Raw genomic sequence first — 19,907 nt, forward strand, 5'->3', positions numbered from 1 at the left:
AAGGACACAATCCACTCCAGGCATATAACTAGCAGCATATGGAAACCCCCACTCCAGCCCACCCAGGGTCCATTGCCGACCGTGGAACGACCCTGAGGAGCCAAGGACCATACGCCGGGGCACCCGCTTAAACACGTATAGTAACATCAAGATGGCCAACAAACTGGTTAGAACAAAGGGCAAACAACCCACGCTTGAAGAATACGCCAGAACACCGCCTGTGGCAGAAGGGGCCCGGAGCAAGGAGAGGACCCCCACGGGGGGCACTGACGCCACAAGCAAAGATTAGCAGATCCTAGAAGCAATTACGTACCTGAAAGTAGCATGGGAAACCAAACTGGAATCGGCTATGGTCGAACTGAAGCCGGCACTGGAGCTAAAAGTAGGGGCAGTACAGGAGGAGGTGAATCTCCTCCGTCAAGACGTCAGAACGCTAGCAGAACGTACAGGGGACTTGGAGAAGGAAGTGGCCCCGAACACAGCTGCATGTGCATCCCACAAATCTGAGATCCATATCCTAGAACAACGCGTGGGCAACTTGGAAAACAGGGCAGAGTAGGCGGAGGGACGAGCCCGGAGGAACAATATATACGCATTGTGGGATTGCCAGAAGGAGCAGAGGGACCTAACCCCATGGAGTACATCGAAACAATGCTGCTGCAAGAGATAACCGGAGGGGTGCTCACTCAAGGATTTGCGGTGGAACGGGCGCACAGGGCCTTGATGAGGAGGCCACCACCAGGAGCCCCCCCCGAGGCCAATAATAGCCAAGATCCTGAACTATCGAGACCAGGAGAAAATCCTAGAGCATTTCCGGAAGGGAGGAACGGTACAAAGGGCATCGGCAAACATAACGGCATACCCGGATTACACCCTGCTGGTACAAAGACGACGCATGAACTTCAGTGCAGTGAAAAGAAGATTGCAAGAAGCAGGCTACAAGTTCATGTTGATATATCCTGCGAAACTGAAAGTGTTCCACAAAAACAGAGCACTGTTTTTCGATACTCCGGAGGATGCGTCAGAATGGCTTGACACACAGAGCTGCCACCCGGAATCGGGTATCCAGAAGGAAGATGGCGCAGATAAGTAACATGGAGACTGCAGCACGCAGGGTGTTGCAGTCTCAGACACTGGGACTAGAATATAAAACAGGGCAAAGACTGTCAGAGCAGGGCGACCAGGGCTGTATATATATGATCCTCTGAGCACAGAAATTTATTGCAAGGAGTAGGAGCCTAACGGAACCAGCCCTCATACCCCCACAAATAGACCAGTTAGGTTACTGGTAGATCAGTGACACCCTGCTGGGTTCCGAGGCAGGACCAAATGCGGGGGAGCCTGAGATCCAGGGATGGAGCTGGGCACCAGTTGGGGATGTGTAGGGAGGAGGGAAGGAAGGGAATGTGTGCAGTGAATATAGTTGGGGACGGAAGGGAGGGGGGGTTAGTTGGGGAGTTCATGTTGAAATTGGGAGGAATACGAGCCTATATTCATGGCAAGCTAGACTGGATAGAAGAACCGGGAGGAGGGACGAACCACGCATGGCAATGGGAAGTCTTAGAATAGTAACCTGGAACGGTTAGAATAGTAACCTGGAACGTGAGAGGCCTCAATAGCTACCTGAAGAGGAATAAAGTAATGATGTACTTGAGAAGGCTGAAAGTGGACATAGCATTACTGCAGGAAACCCACCTTACTAAGGAGAAACTAGAGGTGGTTAGAAAAAAGTGGAGAGGGACCACCACGGGAGCGACATATTCTGCTTATGCAAGGGGGGTGGTCACATGGGTGGCACCTCATGTACGTTTCAGTTGCTTCAGGCCACAGCAGACCCAGATGGAAGAATGATAGTGGTGCGAGGGATGCTGGAAAACAGAGAACTGAGCATCATAAATTCATATGCCCCTAACCAAGATACGGCGGACTATTTCAGGGCCCTATATGGTAAGATTAGCCCCCTACTGGGTGGTGCGATTTTATGGGGAGGGGATTTTAACTGTACGTTACACCCCAAAATGGATAGGTCAGACAGTAAACTAGATAGACCCACCCCGGCTGCGAAAGCATTATAGGCCCTGCTGAGAGATTTTGGACTAGAGGATATCTGGAGACAGCAACACACGAAAGACAGGCATTATTCACACTACGTGGCCCCACACAACCTGTACACGAGATTGGATTATATGTTTGTTGCCTCAGAACTTGTAGGGGAAATGATAGGCTCAGAATACAAGGAAAGAATACTATCGGACCACTCCCTCCTGGTTTTGGAGTGGAGACACCAGCCCCCTAGAGCGAGAATCCCAACATGGAGGCTCAGAGCAGGACTCAGTATTCTGCGAGGACTTAAGGGAGGCGATTATCGAATATTTTGATACCAACACAGGGAGCGTGCAGACAGAAGGAACCTTATGGGAGGCGTTTAAAGTGGTAGTACAGGGTGCAGCCATATCCAAATCCAGAGGGCTCCAAGGGGGCATAGAGCGAGAGCTACAGGAGATAGAGAAGGAACTGGAAGAAATGATGCAGAGGGGGAGTACCTCACAGGAGGACGCTGAACGGGTGAATCTATTACAACAAACTAGCAGGGAGCACTGGGACAGACTATGTAAATTGAACTATAAAAATATATCGAAAGGCAACATGCAGGGGGAGACAAACCGGGAAGGCTGCTAGCATGGTTATATAAAAATGAGACACCAAGACCAGTGCTCAGAGAGATAAAGGGGGAAGAAAGCCAGACCTGGGACACCCAAGAGGGAGTTAACGAGGGGTTCCTAAGATTCTACAAATGCCTCTATAAGGACACGGGGGAGGAGATGGGTCGGGAGATTCAGGAAACACTGGAAGACATGGGATTACCCAAATTAAACGATGAGGAACGGGAGGACCTGGACGCCCCAATCACAATAGAGGAACTAGAGATAGTGATTCAGCACCTACCCACATGTAAGGCTCTGGGGTCGGACGGGCTCCCAAGTGAATTTTATAAAACATATAAGCAGGAGGTACTCCCCCCGCTGCTCACCATGCTAAATGAAGCGCTCGAACGAGGGAGGTTGCCAGAGTCTCTGAGGGAGGCAGTGAATATTACGCTCCTAAAACCGGGCAAGCCAAGCATGGATTACGGGTCATATAGACCCCTATCTATGCTGAACCAAGATAGCAAAATCCTCACGGCTACTTTGGCAAACAGGTTCAAACAAGTAATTGGCAAACTTAAACAGGCTATGTTCCAGGCAGGAATATAACTGACAATCACAGGAGACTCCACCACATCATAGAACAGATAGAGAAGGACCCCGGCGAAATGGCAATAGTCTCGTTGGATGCCATAAAGGCCTTCGACTCTGTGAGGTGGCCGTGGTTGGTGACGGCCTTGAAAGAATAAGGGATGAGGCCGGGGTACCTGAGGTGGGTCCGGATGGTATACAGCTCCCCAATCGCCAGGGTCAAAACGGGCGCGATAATCTCAGACAAATGGCAACTTAGTAGGGGCACTAGACAGGGCTGCCCCTGGTCGCCCATGCTGTACATCCTCGCATTAAAACCATTAGCAATCTGCCTCAGACAACAGTACGGGGAAAAAGGGATCCTCACAAAGGGGGGACCGCACCTGACATCATTGTATGCCTATGACATGCTGCTATACTTGCGCTTCCCAGAAGAAAACCTACAATATGTCCTGGAGGGGATGGAACGCTACGCCACCCTTTCGGGCATAGCGGTAAACCCTAAGAAATCAAGCATGTTCCCTCTGTGGAGATATAGGGGGGCCCCGCAAGGGAACCTACCGGTTTTGCTGATACCCTGGCAGACCAGGACATTTCGATACTTGGGAATTGACATATACCACACGGCTGCGGAGGAATACAAATACAACACGGAAAGGGCAGTGGAAGGCATCAAGAATAGTAGGGGGTTCTGGTCCAAGCTTCCCCTGGCCATGGTGGGAAGGGCGGCTTTGATTAAGATGGTGGTTCTGCCGAGGTTGTTACACATTTTCACGAACATCCCATACATGCTCCCCAAACGCTTCTTTGTGAAACTCCACAGCTTATGCAGGGGCTTCATATGGCATAACTCCAGGAACAGGGTAGCCCTTTGGAAGTTGCAAAACTCGTGTGACAGGGAGGGCATAAACCTACCGAACTTCGAGATATACTACCTGGCGGGACAGCTCCAGTATGTGGCTAGATGGTTGTCCGAAGAAGAGATGGCCGAAGCCAGGCTATTGTGCAAGGCTTCCGCCCTCTTTTTTCTGAGAGAAGTGGTGTGGCTGCCTAAATCGGAGATGCAAGGAAGAGCGAGATTGCTGGAACTGGGCTGGAAAATATGGAGCAAAGCATACCAAATAGTGGGAAACCCGACCCCTTGCACCCCGCAGGTGCCACTATGCGGGGAAGACCCGCAAATGTTAAAAGGGATCTGTAAATACTGGGAACCGATGGGCCTCGCGACCCTCGGAGACATATGGCAAGAGGGGGAGGTACTAGATTTCCAGAGATTAATGGAGGACACCAGGTTACACAAAGGCCAGTATATTACATATACAAGAATTATCAAACGTGTGCGAGAAAGGTGGCCTGAGGCAGTGCTAGCTGAACAACCCGATACAGTCATTGAGACGATGTACGATATTTCAGAGGATGGGCACGAAATGTCCCGCATTTATGAACTATTGATGACCAGGGTGGGCAAGGAGTTGCTCCAACTGAGGCGGGACTGGGAGGAGGAGGTGGGAGAACCTATGCAGGATGGACAATGGGATAGGGCTCAAAGGTATCATTAGAAGGTGTCCCGAAATGCGAAGCTACAGCAGATCCAGTTATATGTTATCCACAGGGCATATATGACCCCCAGCAAAATTGCCAGGTTTGGAAGTTCAGTGACACAGAAATGCCCCAGGTGCGGGGAGGTGGACGCTAGGATGATACACATGTTTTGGGCATGTCCGGAGGTGGGCAGATTCTGGACGGAGGTTAAACTACGCCTGGCCTAAAAAGGGATTATGCGCTTGGGCATGCATGCTGGGGGGTTTTGCCAGACCACGCAACCTGAAGCACATTGGTAAGAGGAAAGACCTGGCCTACATCCTGGCCAAACAGAGAATTGCAATGGGCTGGAAAGCAGCCCAAAGACCCAGAATAGAGATGTGGTGGTCTGACCTCCTGAAGTGGGTGGAAGCAGAGACGGCAGCTTGGTATGAAGCAATCAGTAGGGGAGGGGGGAGGAGGAAGCGGGACCCCTGATAGCGTGGAGACAACTGGTGGCCACGATGGTGGGACCCTCCCAGGCCGAACTCAGTGAAGACGATACGAGTGGGAACAATGAGGGAGACAAACCGGGAGGTACGCAAACAGTGGTATTGAAGTAGGGGCTCGAGTTAAGGGGGCGAGAGGGGGAAGGACTGTGACGCATAACATGTGAATACAATGACGTGAAGCATATACGTGAATGTCCTAAATGTTTGTAAAGTTTGGTGTGTTGTTAATGAAAATAATAAAAACTTTTAAAAATAAAAAATAAAAAAATTAAAAGTTCTGAGGATGAAGCAGCTATTTAACTTAAGAGCCCCATGGCAGGAGGGTGACATAATATCATCTGCCTGAAAAGGAAGCTGAACAAAGAGGGAGGATACACAGTGAAGTGAATGCTGTGAAATCCAAGGTCTTCGAGATAACTACTGTGAAAGTTGATGAAACCCAAGGTCTTGTAGAGAGACCTTGTTAGGTACAGATTTGGGGTAGTGCCCTTAGGGTGCACTACAACAATCTGAGCCTCCTGGCAATAGGACACAACCTTTGGTAAAAGTCTGAACTACACAGGTTGGTAGTGTGGCTGAGCAGCCAGGTTTATCTCAAGAGGGGTCAATGTGAGCTGTAGAGTGGTTACACAAAGATTCACAGTGACAAATATTCAAACAAACACTTAAACTCAAGGTTTCTTGATAAAACAATTATATATTTATTTACCGGTCATTTGATTAAGCCTTCTTTAGAAGGGAGCAATATAATAGCAACACACAAATACCTTCAAAAATACACACTCTTAGTTCCTAAATCAGCAAACACCCATTTGGGATGCCACACAGACACTTCCTACACCTCAGGTCACATCAACAGTTAGGACACTAATGTAACGCTCACCTGATTCCCACGGAGGCGCAGGCCTGGCTTCGAGTGCTGATGCTTCCTCAATGGTGAAGCGCAGGACTCTGAAGATGGACAGGAAGGGCCCCTCTACTCTGGCTTTTCCGGCTCGCAGGAATATTCCCCTATGCGTGAAAAGGGAGTATTACCTACTGACTGAGTTATGCTCAAGCCTCCCACTCTCTTCCAACCCTCCACGATACCCTTCCACGATTCCCCATGAAGTCTCACCTTAGGGTCAGGAAGGATGAGCTCTCCATCCTGCTTCTGATGCAGGGGCGCGTTGAAACCCAGTTACTTCACTGGATTGAGGATTGATGGGAGTTCAGGTAAGCTTGACTATTCAGGTAAGGCTCTGTAAAAGTTCTGTTGCAAGTTCAAAAGTCCAAGCTTAATAATAATGTTCATTGTCTTTTTCCCCTTAGGGGCCGGGGTTCGGAATGCCGGAGATATGGCGCCGACCCGAAGTGAAACGTGCAGTTCCAGTAAATGACAGGTGAGTTCTGGATGAGCGCTCGGGTGATGTCTTTGCATTCGCTCATTCAATGTCTTTGTCTTTTTTCCCCATAGGGGACGGGGTCCGGATGCCTGGAAGCGGCAAGACCCGAAATGAAATGGGAATGACCCAACAGGTAAGACTTAGAAGGAAACTGAGCTTTTCCTATTCCCTTCCTTCTCTCACCTTGTTCATGTCTTTTTCTCTCTAGGCTCTGGGAAGTGGCTGTGGATCCGGATGATCGCTGCCGAAGATGGTGGCGTCCAGGAAAGGTGAGTGAAATGCAGCGCTGCAGCGATCGTAGCGAAATGCTTTTAAAATGATATCTTCCTTTTCAGGATCGTCGGTGTGAAGTCTCTGTGGTGCTGATTTAGCAGGTAAGGTCTTTTGTCTCCCTTTGCAGGTGACCCAGGATACTGACAGGCGTGGCTGAGGTCCAGATGCAGGAGCTGACACGGTGAGCGTCCAGCTGCGAGGAGCAGAACAACGCGAAGCGTGAGTTGCTGATCGGGTGTGGTTTAAATAGCTTTGGAAGAAGTTCCAAGTGTGTATCCTTCCTCCGATCAGGTATGTATCCTTCCCCGACCACACCCGGGTGGAAAGTAGTCCCACAGGTAAAGTAGTTCCATTCAGGCCTCAAGAGGGCCTGGATGTGGCAGCATGGTCTGCATCAGGTAAGTGCACATTAAAACACTTGAACACATGTCTAGCTTTATGAGCCTGGCGCCTAAGGCGCAAGGACAGAGGTCCAACATGAGCCTGGCGCCTAAGGCGCCAGGACAGGGGTCCAACATGAGCCTGGCGCCTAAGGTGCCAGGACTGCGTCCAAAGGGCCCCAGCTTGGGCCCGCTGGCACTCCCCTGGGGGAAATGATGCCTGCCTCTGGGGTTGCTGGGCCGGACCTGGTTCCTTGGAGGTAGGCATCATGACAGTACCCCCCCTCAAGGCCCCTCCCAAGGTTCTTCCCTCCGGGGGTTTTGGCTTGTTCGGAAATCTCTGGTGAAACCTTTGTACTAATCTAGGTGCGTGGACATGGTTACTAGGCTCCCACGATCTCTCCTGAGGTCCATATCCCTTCCAGTCAACAAGATAGAAAAGTTTCGACTTTACCACCTTGGAGTCTAAAATGTCTTTAACTTCGAATTCTAATTCCCCTTCAATTTGAACTGGATCTGGAGGCTTGGACAATCGGGTTCCAGGTTGTATGGGCTTCAAAAGTGATGCATGAAAAACTGGATGAATACGCATATTGGACGGTAGATCCAGTTTAAAGGCCACTGGGTTGATTATAGCCTTGATGGGATAAGGTCCTATGAATCTGGGATTGAAGGTTCGCGGGCCCTTGAGGGATAAATGTTTAGTTGCTAGCCATACCTGGTCTCCTACTTGGTAAGGAGGAGTTTTACTTCGGTGCAAATCAGCGTTTTCTTTATACTTTTTCTTGGCTTGCTGTAAATGAGTTGCAGCTTCTTTGAAGGCTCGGGTTATTGTGGAATGCAGATGATTTACTGCGGGCATTTCCATGGTCAGAGGTGGATCTAGGTCAGAGGTCAGAGGATGGTGACCATACAAAGTATAAAAGGGGGTTTGTCCGGTTCCAGAGTGCACTGAATTGTTGTATGCATATTCTGCGATACAAAGGATGTCTTTCCAATTTAACTCAGATTGGTGTAACATGCACCGAAGATATTGCTCGAGAGTCTGATTGGTTCTCTCGGTTTGTCCGTCGGTCTGGGGGTGGTGGCTGGTGGATAACCGCACATCTATTTGTGCTAGTTTGCAACACTTCTTCCAAAAATGGGAGATAAATTGACTTCCACGATCCGAGACTAATATGGAAGGGAAACCATGTATGCGAACTATATTCTCCAGGAATTCCTTGGCCAAGGTGGAAGCAGAAGGCAAACCCTTTAAAGGGATAAAGTGGGCCATTTTGGTGAATAGGTCCACAATTACAAGGATTGTGTTGTAACCAGCACAAGGAGGCAGGTCGGTTATAAAGTCCATTGACAGGGTGTGCCATGGTGCCGGTGGAATATCCAAGGGTTGAAGTAGGCCGGCTGGCCTTTTCTTTTGAGCCTTGTTTTGGGCGCAAATTCCGCAAGACAGAACAAAAGACTTTATGTCTTTTCTCCAAGAAGGCCACCAGAAGTGACGTTTGATTTTTTCCTCCGTTTTAGTGATACCAGGGTGTCCTTCCATTAAAGATTCATGATGATGGGCAATAACAAGTTCGTGCAATTCTTTACTTGGCAGAAACAACCGCTCCTGGAAGTAGGGTAAGTCATCCTTAACGGTGAAATGAGGACCCTTCTGACTCCATTCCAGTAAGGTTGAAGAGTCTAGAAGTTGTTTTACTTGCGTTTGGATGTCTTCAATAGTTTGCAATGAAGTTAAGCCTAAGATTCTTTGCTCAGGTATGATGGGCATAGGTTCTAAGCTCGAATTAGGTTCTTCGATGCCAATCCGGGATAAGGCGTCCGCTTTTCCATTCTTGCAGCCAGGGCGATAGGTAATTACAAAATCAAATTCCGCAAAGAATAGAGCCCATCGTAGTTGTCGTGAAGATTGAGCTTTGGCCGTCTTTAAATACTGTAAGTTTCTGTGGTCCGTAATTACGGTAATGGTGTGTCTTGCCCCGAGAAGGTAGTGACGCCAAGCCTTGAAAGCAGATTTGATGGCCAGTAACTCCTTATCGGTAATTGCGTAGTTGATTTCAGGAGGAGAACATTTTCTGGACCAAAAGGCCACTGGGTGTAGTTGGTTAGTTTTTGGGTCTCTTTGCGACAGGACAGCTCCCATGGCCGAACTGGATGCATCGGTTTCCACTATGTACGGGAGATCCGGGTGCGGGTGTTTCAATACAGGTGCAGAGGTGAATTTGGTTTTCAGGTCCTGGAAGGCTTGTTCGGCCTCAAGAGTCCATTCGAAGCGTTTGTTTTTCTTTAGGAGAGCGGTGATGGGTTGGACTGTTCGGGAAAATTCCGGGATGAATCTTCGATAGAAATTGGCAAAGCCGAGCATGCTCTGAACTCCCTTCACCGAGCTAGGAGATGGCCATTTGAGTCCATTCGGACTCCTTGAGGTGTCAGGATGAATCCGAGAAACTCAACTTCTGTGGTATGAAAAACGCATTTTTCGAGTTTTGCAAATAGTCTGTGCTGGCGCAATTTCTCAAGAACTGCCCTAACATGTTTTCTGTGATCAGATTCTGAAGAAGAGTACACCAGGATGTCGTCAATGTAAACAATGACACAGACATCGATAAGTTCCCGAAGAACATCATTCATAAAGTACTGAAAGGCGGCAGGTGCATTGCACAACCCGAAGGGCATCACCTGATATTCGAAGAGCCCAAATTTGGTGCGGAATGCAGTCTTCCATTCGTCGCCTTCTTTTATGCGCACCAGGTGATAAGCTCCTCGGAGATCTAACTTGGTGTACACACAAGCGTCTTTCACCTGGTCGATAAGCTCAGGGATCAAGGGCAGAGGATAACGATTCTTAATCGTTATTTGATTTAGGGCGCGATAGTCTATACACGTTCTAAGGTCGCCTTCTTTTTTCGGTACGAAGAACAGAGCTGAAGAGACAGGAGACTTGGACAGGCGAATAAAACCATTGGCTAGGTACTGATCTAAATACTGACGCAACTGCGGTTCTCAGGTTCCGTAAGAGCATAAATCCTACTACAAGATAGTTCAGCATTGGGTACCAGATCGATTTGGCAATCATAAGACCGATGGGGAGGTAACGTGTTAGCCTGTTCTTTCTGAAAAACGTCTTGGAATTCTTGGTATTCTGCCGGTAGCTGTACAGGGGTGGAAGTTGCTGAGGCTAGACCCATAGCTGGATTTCTTGGATAACAAGTTGGTTCACAATCAGGAAAACTTATCTTCTTTGCTGGCCAGTCAATTCTGGGATTATGTGTTTCTAGCCAAGGAATTCCAAGAATTACTTGAAATTGTGGGGCCTTGATCACATCAAACACGATTGCTTCCCGATGTCCATCCTGACCCTCCAGAGTCACTTCAACGGTGGAATGCGTTACAGGCCCTTAGGCTATTTCGGTTCCATCTACTGTAGTAATGACATCTTGGGTTACTTTCGGGCGGAGAGGAAGCTTAATCCTGGAAGCCAATTCACGGTCTATGTAATTTCCAATAGCTCCACTGTCGATGTATGCTTTTATAGCATGCAACTGCCGAGGCTGTTTTGGGTCCACGAGCACCATTGGCATGACAAAATGCGAGGTCAAAGAGTTAGTTTTCAAGCTCGGCAAGCGGACCCCTATGTTTGTTGGGTTAGGTCGTTTCCCGAATCAGGTGTCAATAATTCGTTATCAGTAGCTCCAACCACCTTCTTAAGTGGTTTAACTGGACAATTTCGAAGAAAGTGACCGGAAGTCCCGCAATACAGACAAAGTTGCATTTGCCGCCTTCTCTCTCGTTCTTTTTGCGTTAATGGTCCTTTAACACCACCTATTTGCATAGGTTCAGATACGTCAGTACTCTTGGAGTTTCTGTAACGCTCACCTGATTCCCACGGAGGCGCAGGTCTGGCTTCGAGTGCTGCTGCTCTACTCAATGGTGAAGCGCAGGACTCTGAAGATGGACAGGAAGGGCCCCTCTACTCTGGCTTCTCCGGCTCGCAGGAATATTCCCCTGTGCGTGAAAAGGGAGTATTACCTACTGACTGAGTTATGCTCAAGCCTCCCACTCTCTTCCAACCCTCCACGATACCCTTCCACGATTCCCTGTGAAGTCTCACCTTAGGGTCAGGAAGGATGAGCTCTCCATCCTGCTTCTGATGCAGGGGCGCGTTGAAACCCAGTTACTTCACTGGATTGAGGATTGATGGGAGTTCAGGTAAGCTTGACTATTCAGGTAAAGCTCTGTAAAAGTTCTGTTGCAAATTCAAAAGTCCAAGCTTAATAATAATGTTCATTGTCTTTTTCCCCTTAGGGGCCGGGGTTCGGAATGCCGGAGATAGGGCGCCGACCCGAAGTGAAACGTGCAGTTCCAGTAAATGACAGGTGAGTTCTGGATGAGCGCTCGGGTAATGTCTTTGCATTCGCTCATTCAATGTCTTTGTCTTTTTTCCCCATAGGGGCCGGGGTCCGGATGCCTGGAAGCGGCAAGACCCGAAATGAAATGGGAATGACCCAACAGGTAAGACATAGAAGGAAACTGAGCTTTTCCTATTCCCTTCCTTCTCTCACCTTGTTCTTGTCTTTTTCTCTCTAGGCTCTGGGAAGTGGCTGTGGATCCGGATGATCGCTGCTGAAGATGGTGGCGTCCAGGAAAGGTGAGTGAAATGCAGCGTTGCAGCGATCGTAGCGAAATGCTTTTAAAATGATGTCTTCCTTTTCAGGATCGTCGGTGTGAAGTCTCTGTGGTGCTGATTTAGCAGGTAAGGTCTTTTGTCTCCCTTTGCAGGTGACCCAGGATACTGACAGGCGTGGCTGAGGTCCAGATGCAGGAGCTGACACGGTGAGCGTCCAGCTGCGAGGAGCAGAACAACGCGAAGCGTGAGTTGCTGATCGGGTGTGGTTTAAATAGCTTTGGGAGAAGTTCCAAGTGTGTATCCTTCCTCCGATCAGGTATGCATCCTTCCCCGACCACACCCGGGTGGAAAGTAGTCCCACAGGTAAAGTAGTTCCATTCAGGCCTCAAGAGGGCCTGGATGTGGCAGCATGGTCTGCATCAGGTAAGTGCACATTAAAACACTTGAACACATGTCTAGCTTTATGAGCCTGGCGCCTAAGGCGCAAGGACAGAGGTCCAACATGAGCCTGGCGCCTAAGGCGCCAGGACAGGGGTCCAACATGAGCCTGGCGCCTAAGGTGCCAGGACTGCGTCCAAAGGGCCCCAGTTTGGCCCGCTGGCACTCCCCTGGGGGAAATGATGCCTGCCTCTGGGGTTGCTGGGTCGGACCTGGCTCCTTGGAAGTAGGCATCATGACAACTAAGCATTTAGGATGGCAGTGAGATGTGTTAAAGAAAAGGTTATTTAGAACAAGCAAGAGATCACAAATATTCTTAAGCGGGCACATACTTTTTCAACCCTCACCAGTGTCAGAGGAGAGAAGAGTCATTCAGTGAAACAGGCTAGGCCAAAGTCAATAGGCAAAAGTCTATGTAGCTGAAGCACTTTTTGCAGGTAAGTAAGAAAAGTCTTTGCACAATATTTTAGAAGTCTTTAGTGAAGAAGAAGAATCAATGTAGGGCCACAAGCTGTTAGGCTTGTGAAAAGTAGAAGTAAATCTACAACAACAGGTAAGTTCTCTTAGACTTTACAGTGCCTTTAGTTAGAAGAAAATGCAGCAGATGACTTCTGTTCCTGTGCAGCTCTGCAGATCCTGGTGTTCCTGGGCCTCAGTCGTGGGGACAAGAGGGCGGACTTCTGGGGACTCCTGCACTGCAATGGGACGGTTACCGACAGAAACCGGCAATCTTCAAACTAGAGGCAATTCGGTGTTTCAGCTCCTCGCGTCTACCACAAACAGCATAACTGCGGTTCCTGGCTGTCGAGATGGGCTTTCCTTGCATCTGGAGTCCAGCACTCTGTTGAGGTGACTCAGGCTTGGTCAGTCCTGCTTCCTGGGAGTCTGGAGTATCTTCCTGGAGCTCTTGGCCAGCTTAAAAGCAACGCAGACAAACTGGTGTTCCTCTCCCTGGCGTTTTGGTTTCCAGCAGCAACTCTGTGAAAATTCAACCAGCTCCGAGGAGGATATCCAGGTGGCTTACTTTGAAATTGATTGGTCCCACTAACTCAAAGGGAGAAGTCGTCCTTCCAGGGGCTTCGCTGTCGATACAAATTTAGAACTTCAGCACAGCAGCAGAGCTTCACCGGGCAAACTAACAGTCCAGGAGTTGCAGCAGGCGTCCTCTTCAAGTTCTTCTTCAGATTCCTTCGTCCAGTGGTCGACTCTGCCTTCCAAGCCAAAAAACCTCGCCTTTTATGCAGGTTTCTCCCATTCATTCCAGCCTGGCTGTCAATCACCCAGCAGGGTGGCTGTCCTTGCCGGACAGCCAGCCGGCCAATCAACTAGGAGTGCATTCATGTCTCCTAGGAGACTAAGCACAGGGAGTTTCGGGCTCCTCCCTTACTTCCTGCCCCCACCAGACACCCTGGAGCCAGAGGCGGGCTTTACTTGTGAATCCCGCCAAAGACAAAATGAACAAAGCGACTAAACCTGGTTTGGCGCGCATAGTAAATCTCAAGAAGGACCTTTCCACAAAGAAATGGCAAAAAAAGATGACCAGGGCCATTTTGACAAAAATGACACCCAAGGGTGCTTTACTGCAGCTTCGAACGCAGCCCGCGGTAAAGACACACCACGGTAGTAAAAAGTAAACCACTGCTACCAATCATTCATTGAGGAAAGGGTAACATAAAAATGTTACATGAGAGGCTAGACAAAGGGAATACGAAGTAACCCCTCCAGCACCCTATTGTAAGACAGTGATTGCTGGGTCTAGAAATGTAAGTAAAGTCAATATCACTTCACTGCTCTTGGAAACAGTAGTTATCCAAGAGAAAGGTATTTAAACATTTGGGGAAATCTGAAAGACTTCCCTGTAGCCCTCCGCTGAAGGTGCTGTTTGCTACAATGTAAAAAAGATGCCTATGGAGTTTGTCAGACTCCAAAAAACCAGAAGAAACACAGAGTAAAAATCACATTAAAATACATGAGAGAGTGGGGAAAAAGGGTCTCACTCTCTCCAGGTAAAAATTAAAAAGTCCTAGAGTCCAGCAAAAGAGCTGGGGGTCTCTAAGGTAGAGAGGAATTAGTACATTTCTGAGAATTCTCCCTAACAGACCTACTGTGAAATCTGATGAAAACCAAGGCTGTAGGGGCACCTTAAGTACAGAAAGAGTGCTGTGCGAAACTTGGTGCATCATGGAGAAACCAGATTCTAAGGATGAGCCAAAGAGAAGGAGTCTGATACAAGGAACCCGATACCTGGGAGAGGTCGTTAGAGAGCTGGTGAAAGTAGGAATTCTGGAAGAGTAAAGCCAAGAAGGGCCTCTACGGGAGACAGGCTTTGTTTTGCTTTGCTAGTTTAGGGCTAGGCATTAAAGAATAGAACTTTGCAGTTGTCCGAGCCCTGGAACATGTGTTTAGAAAGGGTAGGGTATCCAGGAGGCTAAAAGACTTGTCAATATATGTTTTTGACTTTGTGTTGGCCACATCCTTTGAGCGTTACTTTGTACGCCCCATGGGAAGAGCAAGGACCTATAAGAGTAGCTTAAGAACTTTAAAATGTAGATATTGATCTCTGAAGGTGTGGGGCTTCTGAAGAAAGCCCACTTTGTGTTGATCCATCCCTGACAATCTTTACATTAGAAGCATCCTTATGGTTTGTAGAATGTGCCCTAGATCCTGATCCTGTAGATGTTTGGTCCAACCTCTTTCGGTAAGACATAGTTCATAAAGTGGGTTGTTGAACCACATCTGCACAGCATCATATGTATTTTGCTCAGCCTTACCACAGAGCACACATTCAGAGACACACCCATACACTACAACATATACACTGCACTCTCATTCACAAGCACACTTACACTGACACTTCACAGAACCCCTCACATGCACACATAGCATACATAAATATATACTTTCAAATACAAATACACAAAGCATACCTTACCTGAACAACGCCAGGGCTCCCCCTTGAGATTCCTGCTGCCTACTGCTCAAGGTGGCTCTCTAGTTCCAGTGTACCATACAGACAGGAATCAGGAAATTGGCAGGTGTCAATCAAACACCTTTCCCTTCCTGAATCCTAAACGTTATGGTGGGGCCGGAGCGCCACCATCCTGCTGCCTTTGCCCATCAGAATGCACTGAGAGACACAAGGGCTAACCCTTCACACTTTGGTCTGCAGTACCCAGTCTGCATGGCCAACACGTGATGCAAGGCCGGAGAAGAAAATACTTGCCTTGCATGGCCCATTGAGCATATGCAGATGTGGTAGTGTAAGCGAAATGAAACTATGCTTCCCATCACTGACAAAGCCATCACACGAATCTGTCTTCAGCTGCTTGCTGTCGATGAATAAACGCTATACTAATGTCACACGAAACCTTATAAAACAAAGATATACATTCACCAACAGGTACACTTACAATGCATAACTAAATGGCTAACCAGGAGGGTAGCTCAGCGGCGACGTGCTCGCTTTGGAAGCAAGACGACACAAAGCAATACAGGTTCGATCCCCAAGTCCGTGCTTAGAAACCTCTGGGTATTTAAGCACGTTATGAATACGCAACTAATAAAAAAAACAAAAACAATTACGCAACTGAAAAACAAACAATTCATGTAACAGCGCCTCGATGCCTGCGGGCTGTGTGAGCGCTCTAAAAATGCAACAAAAAAAAAAAACATGTGAAAAAGGTAAGTACTCAGATGTAGGTAACATGATGAGAAGCAGGTACAGTTCTCTTACATAAGATGTCTAGCCCTAAAATGTATGAGGCCCAGAGCCCAAAAGCCACAGGTTCCAATAAATATATTTAAAAGTTCAGCAAAGATGTATTGGAAGACAGGTACGTTCTACACTATCTTCCACTCCCAACTCTAGAGCCAGGGGCAGGATACTTGACCCAGGTTCGATGGCCAAGGGTAGGTACATGGGAGATAGTAGGCAAAGGGCTTTGCACCCAATGTTATCCTATGGGGGGCAGGGGACAGGCACAGGTATGCTTACTTACCCCTGTGACTAATTTTCACAGGGGTCATGATGGATTGTCTGGGGATTGCTGGTAGTGCAGTCTTCCATCTTTATAAGGGTAGGAGATGTCATGGGATTGCAGGTTCGAGTGCTCTTCCGGTCGGGTGTAACTGCAAGATGCAAGCCCTGTCAATGAAGAAATGCAGATGTTTATGATGCAGACCTCTCCAGGACACTTCCCTTGATACTAGGAAGCTCATAATTCAGAAGAAGGTGAATTATGGCACAAGCTGGCGACCACCAAAGTTCGGGCATGAATGAGGAACGGCGAGGATTCTGTGCGGTAGACCACGAGGGAGCTGCTCAGTCCGTCAGGCAGTCCAGGGACACTTTCGAAGATTATTGGGACATGCAACATCGGGAAGACTTTAAGACTAGTTTGTCCCACTAGTCCAAAGGTCAAAGTAGAGGTCTAAAATAACATGAATCATTTTGTGCACTTATAGTGTCCCACTTTAAGATGGGTTGTGCCTAATTTTCTGTGCAAAGTAGTGTGCAAAAGCTTTATGTGACTAATTGTGCCTTCCTGAAATGTAATTCCTAGCAGGTCTACAATTGTGAATCATTTTCAATGAGTATGTCTTCCTTAGTGCCAAATATATGCCTCTGTAGATGAGGTGGCCATCCAAGGCCTGCATTCCATGCATGCTCTTCCCTCACATAATGAAGTTTCAAATGAACATTATTTCTTTTTTTCCATGAGAAAGAAATGTCCAATGTGGGGTTTCACGTGTGACCTCTATCTAATAAAGAAGTCTGTGGGATGATTCTCAGCCTACGATTTTCAGTTAATCCAAAGAACGGTATCACAACTTAGTTTATGTGTGATTTTAAAACTGGGCTAATGCAACATCAAACCTTTATTTCCACAAACTGATAGCTAATAAGGTTTTAATGTAATGCTTTAATAAGACCTGAAACTGAATATTTTGCCATATATCACCTTTATCCATTTAGGCTGAAAAGCTGGCTGCCCAGGATCAATTGACGAAGAACAGGACTGAGGGGCGTAGTGACCTTCCAAAGCTCCCCTTTCTTTATCTCAAATTGAAACGCAGTAACCTAGTGGAAGACACCTTCTACAGACTTAGCTGTACCGACGACTGCGATCTGATTAAGGAATTACTGGTAAGGTCCAGGAGCACATTGCATGTCTTTACTTCACAGCTGTATGGTGTGAATATTTCAACTCCTGTGCTGGTTTGCAATTCCGATGTTGCTTTTCCGAGGGGAAAAAACTATTAAACACAACCAAATTCTTTCCTTTGTAGCTCATTGCGAGTATAGAGGTATTTCTTCAAGTAATACTGCATGCAGAGTAAACATTTTTGAGTTCACAACCACTAAGAAGGTGAAGGAATACCAAACATTCAGCGTTTCTGTAATACACCATTGTCTCTTTTTCTTAGAAATGCACTATCTCCCTGTTTGATGGACGGGAATCCACATGGGATAGCAGCGAATCACACTGCTGCCGTCTCATGGAGGCCAAATAAGCAGAAAGGCCGGTAATTACCGTTCTGCATTTCATGCATCTACACGCACCAAATGGGTGCAAATGCAAGCATCATAGATGCTCACATTTTCACCACCTTTGCAGCTAACCTGCATCTTTTTGTCGAAGAACCACATTACTGCTTCATTTATGGAAGAAAAGGTTTCGCCAGGTTGGAGTAAAAAAAAAAAGTACGCCATCTTTTGGGTGGATGTACAATTATGGGGAAATATCTTAGATTGTTAGGAGGTACTTCAAACCATAATCATGAAGTATCTTGCATTTGATGATTCAAAATAACGAATAAATATTGTTGGTAACAACATGTGGTATTTGTAATCCTGCCTGTTTTTACCATTACCAGCATACTCATAACGAGCCACTTTGACAAACTTGTTCAGATGGAGTGTTTGCTGTCTTTTTATTGTCTTACAGGGTATGGACTTGGATAATGGACAGGGATCGTCTCACAGCAATTACCTTAATGTTTAATTTACAAGTGCATTTGCAGCCCAGAAACATACTTACACAGGAAACTGCTTGTGAACTGTTAAGGATTTCAATCAGGCGATACACCCTGGTCTCAGACTAATATGCAGCGCACAACTGAACTGCTTATTTTGTTATATATATAGGTTCAATATTTGAGAGATATACCACTCATATCACACCCTTTTCAAATACCCCGGGTCAGAATGGACCAGGAACCAGGCCGGTAGGTAAAGGTAATATTTTTTTTAATGTATTTCAAAATTCAAATCAATCATATACTTTTTAATATGGAGCAGCAATCACCAGTGTGGTGACAATAACAAATAGGAAGGTAGGCAGTGCCCTTAATTCAACCCTTTAGCAACACAGATAGAAAACATCAGGGAATAGAAACACTTTTGGATTTTCGGAAAGATAGCACTCAAGTTAGGATTTCCCTCTGCAAAATTCCCTCAACCCACAAATAATCAAATCTGAGGATATATAGAAGCAGCAGGTAATCAGGAATAAGGAATAGGAAACAAAATTTGAATCCAACTTTCCCCCTTCAAACAAGAATGAAAAACAGATTTGAAACCCTTGCAATGTTAAAATGACACTCGGAAATGTCTGAACAAAACAATGAATGTGGGCAAAAATCCTTAAATAGGTACAATTCTTTACTGGAGCAATACTGGAAAGATACTAGCAATCATAAGCAATAGATTGAGCAAAAGCATACAATTCGAAATTGAATGGAAGGTTTAAAATAATTTATAATCAAAATCACACGTGTAAAACTTTAAAAAAAATGTCAATTCCCGCCTGAAATTAACCAGACGGTTTTGGATCAAAACGGGTTAAATTCACTGATTTGGAGTGCGGTTATCTAGTTGCGGTGTAGCTATTAATCTTAGGTACAATCTGGGAGTGAAATAAGGTCTCTAGCTGTTAAATTGAGGGAGTTATGTAAGATCGATCTAGTGAGGTGCGTTTTCGAGAAAATGAAGGCACGAAAAGGCAAAGAAATAAGTTTTAACAAGGAACAGTTTTACTCTACGCGAGAGCATTCAGGCTAGACTACCAGATTGAGTAAGTTCCAGGGTAGATCCGCTGAATCAACCCTAGTTCCCCAGTGTCCGCCCTGGCGGAACCAGTCCGATCACTCAAAACAAGATGAATATCTTAGGATTGTACAAGACAAAATTATTAAAGATGTTGGCGCTATCACAATAAATCAAGCACAGGGTGGCAAGAATGATTTTGCCAATATTACAGGTTATCAGGATAAGTATAGGATGACTTAGAGATGGGATAGAGACAAAGCAGGATATGTAAACTTTGGATTTCTAAGGGGTAGGGATGATACTTACAGTCCTCTTTATTTTAGGATATTGGACCGTGAAGGGTTCTGGTCACTACACAACAATGCGCCTGGCAAGACAGCGGGGCAGTTTGGTCACCGGAGGGCACTGGACTGGCACTGGACTTGCACCTCTGGTCACTAGATACTAAGAATCAGCTGGATGGCAGGTTTGCAGCAGGCAT

General features: G+C 46.9%; 1 protein-coding gene across 1 annotated transcript in view; it reads left to right on the forward strand.

Annotated features, from left to right (window-relative positions):
- LOC138515798 (probable E3 ubiquitin-protein ligase HERC6) overlaps positions 1–19,907 on the forward strand; it is a 2,700,520-nt gene that overhangs the window by 2,007,258 nt on the left and 673,355 nt on the right. Inside the window, exon 16 of the mRNA XM_069630524.1 lies at positions 17,351–17,521. Within this exon, the coding sequence (XP_069486625.1) occupies positions 17,351–17,521 (171 nt within the window). The remainder of the gene's footprint in view (positions 1–17,350; positions 17,522–19,907) is intronic.

This window comes from Ambystoma mexicanum, chromosome 6q, assembly GCF_040938575.1.
Source record: "Ambystoma mexicanum isolate Mex_15411 chromosome 6q, UKY_AmexF1_1, whole genome shotgun sequence".
In the NCBI taxonomy this organism is placed as follows: Eukaryota; Metazoa; Chordata; class Amphibia; order Caudata; family Ambystomatidae; genus Ambystoma; species Ambystoma mexicanum.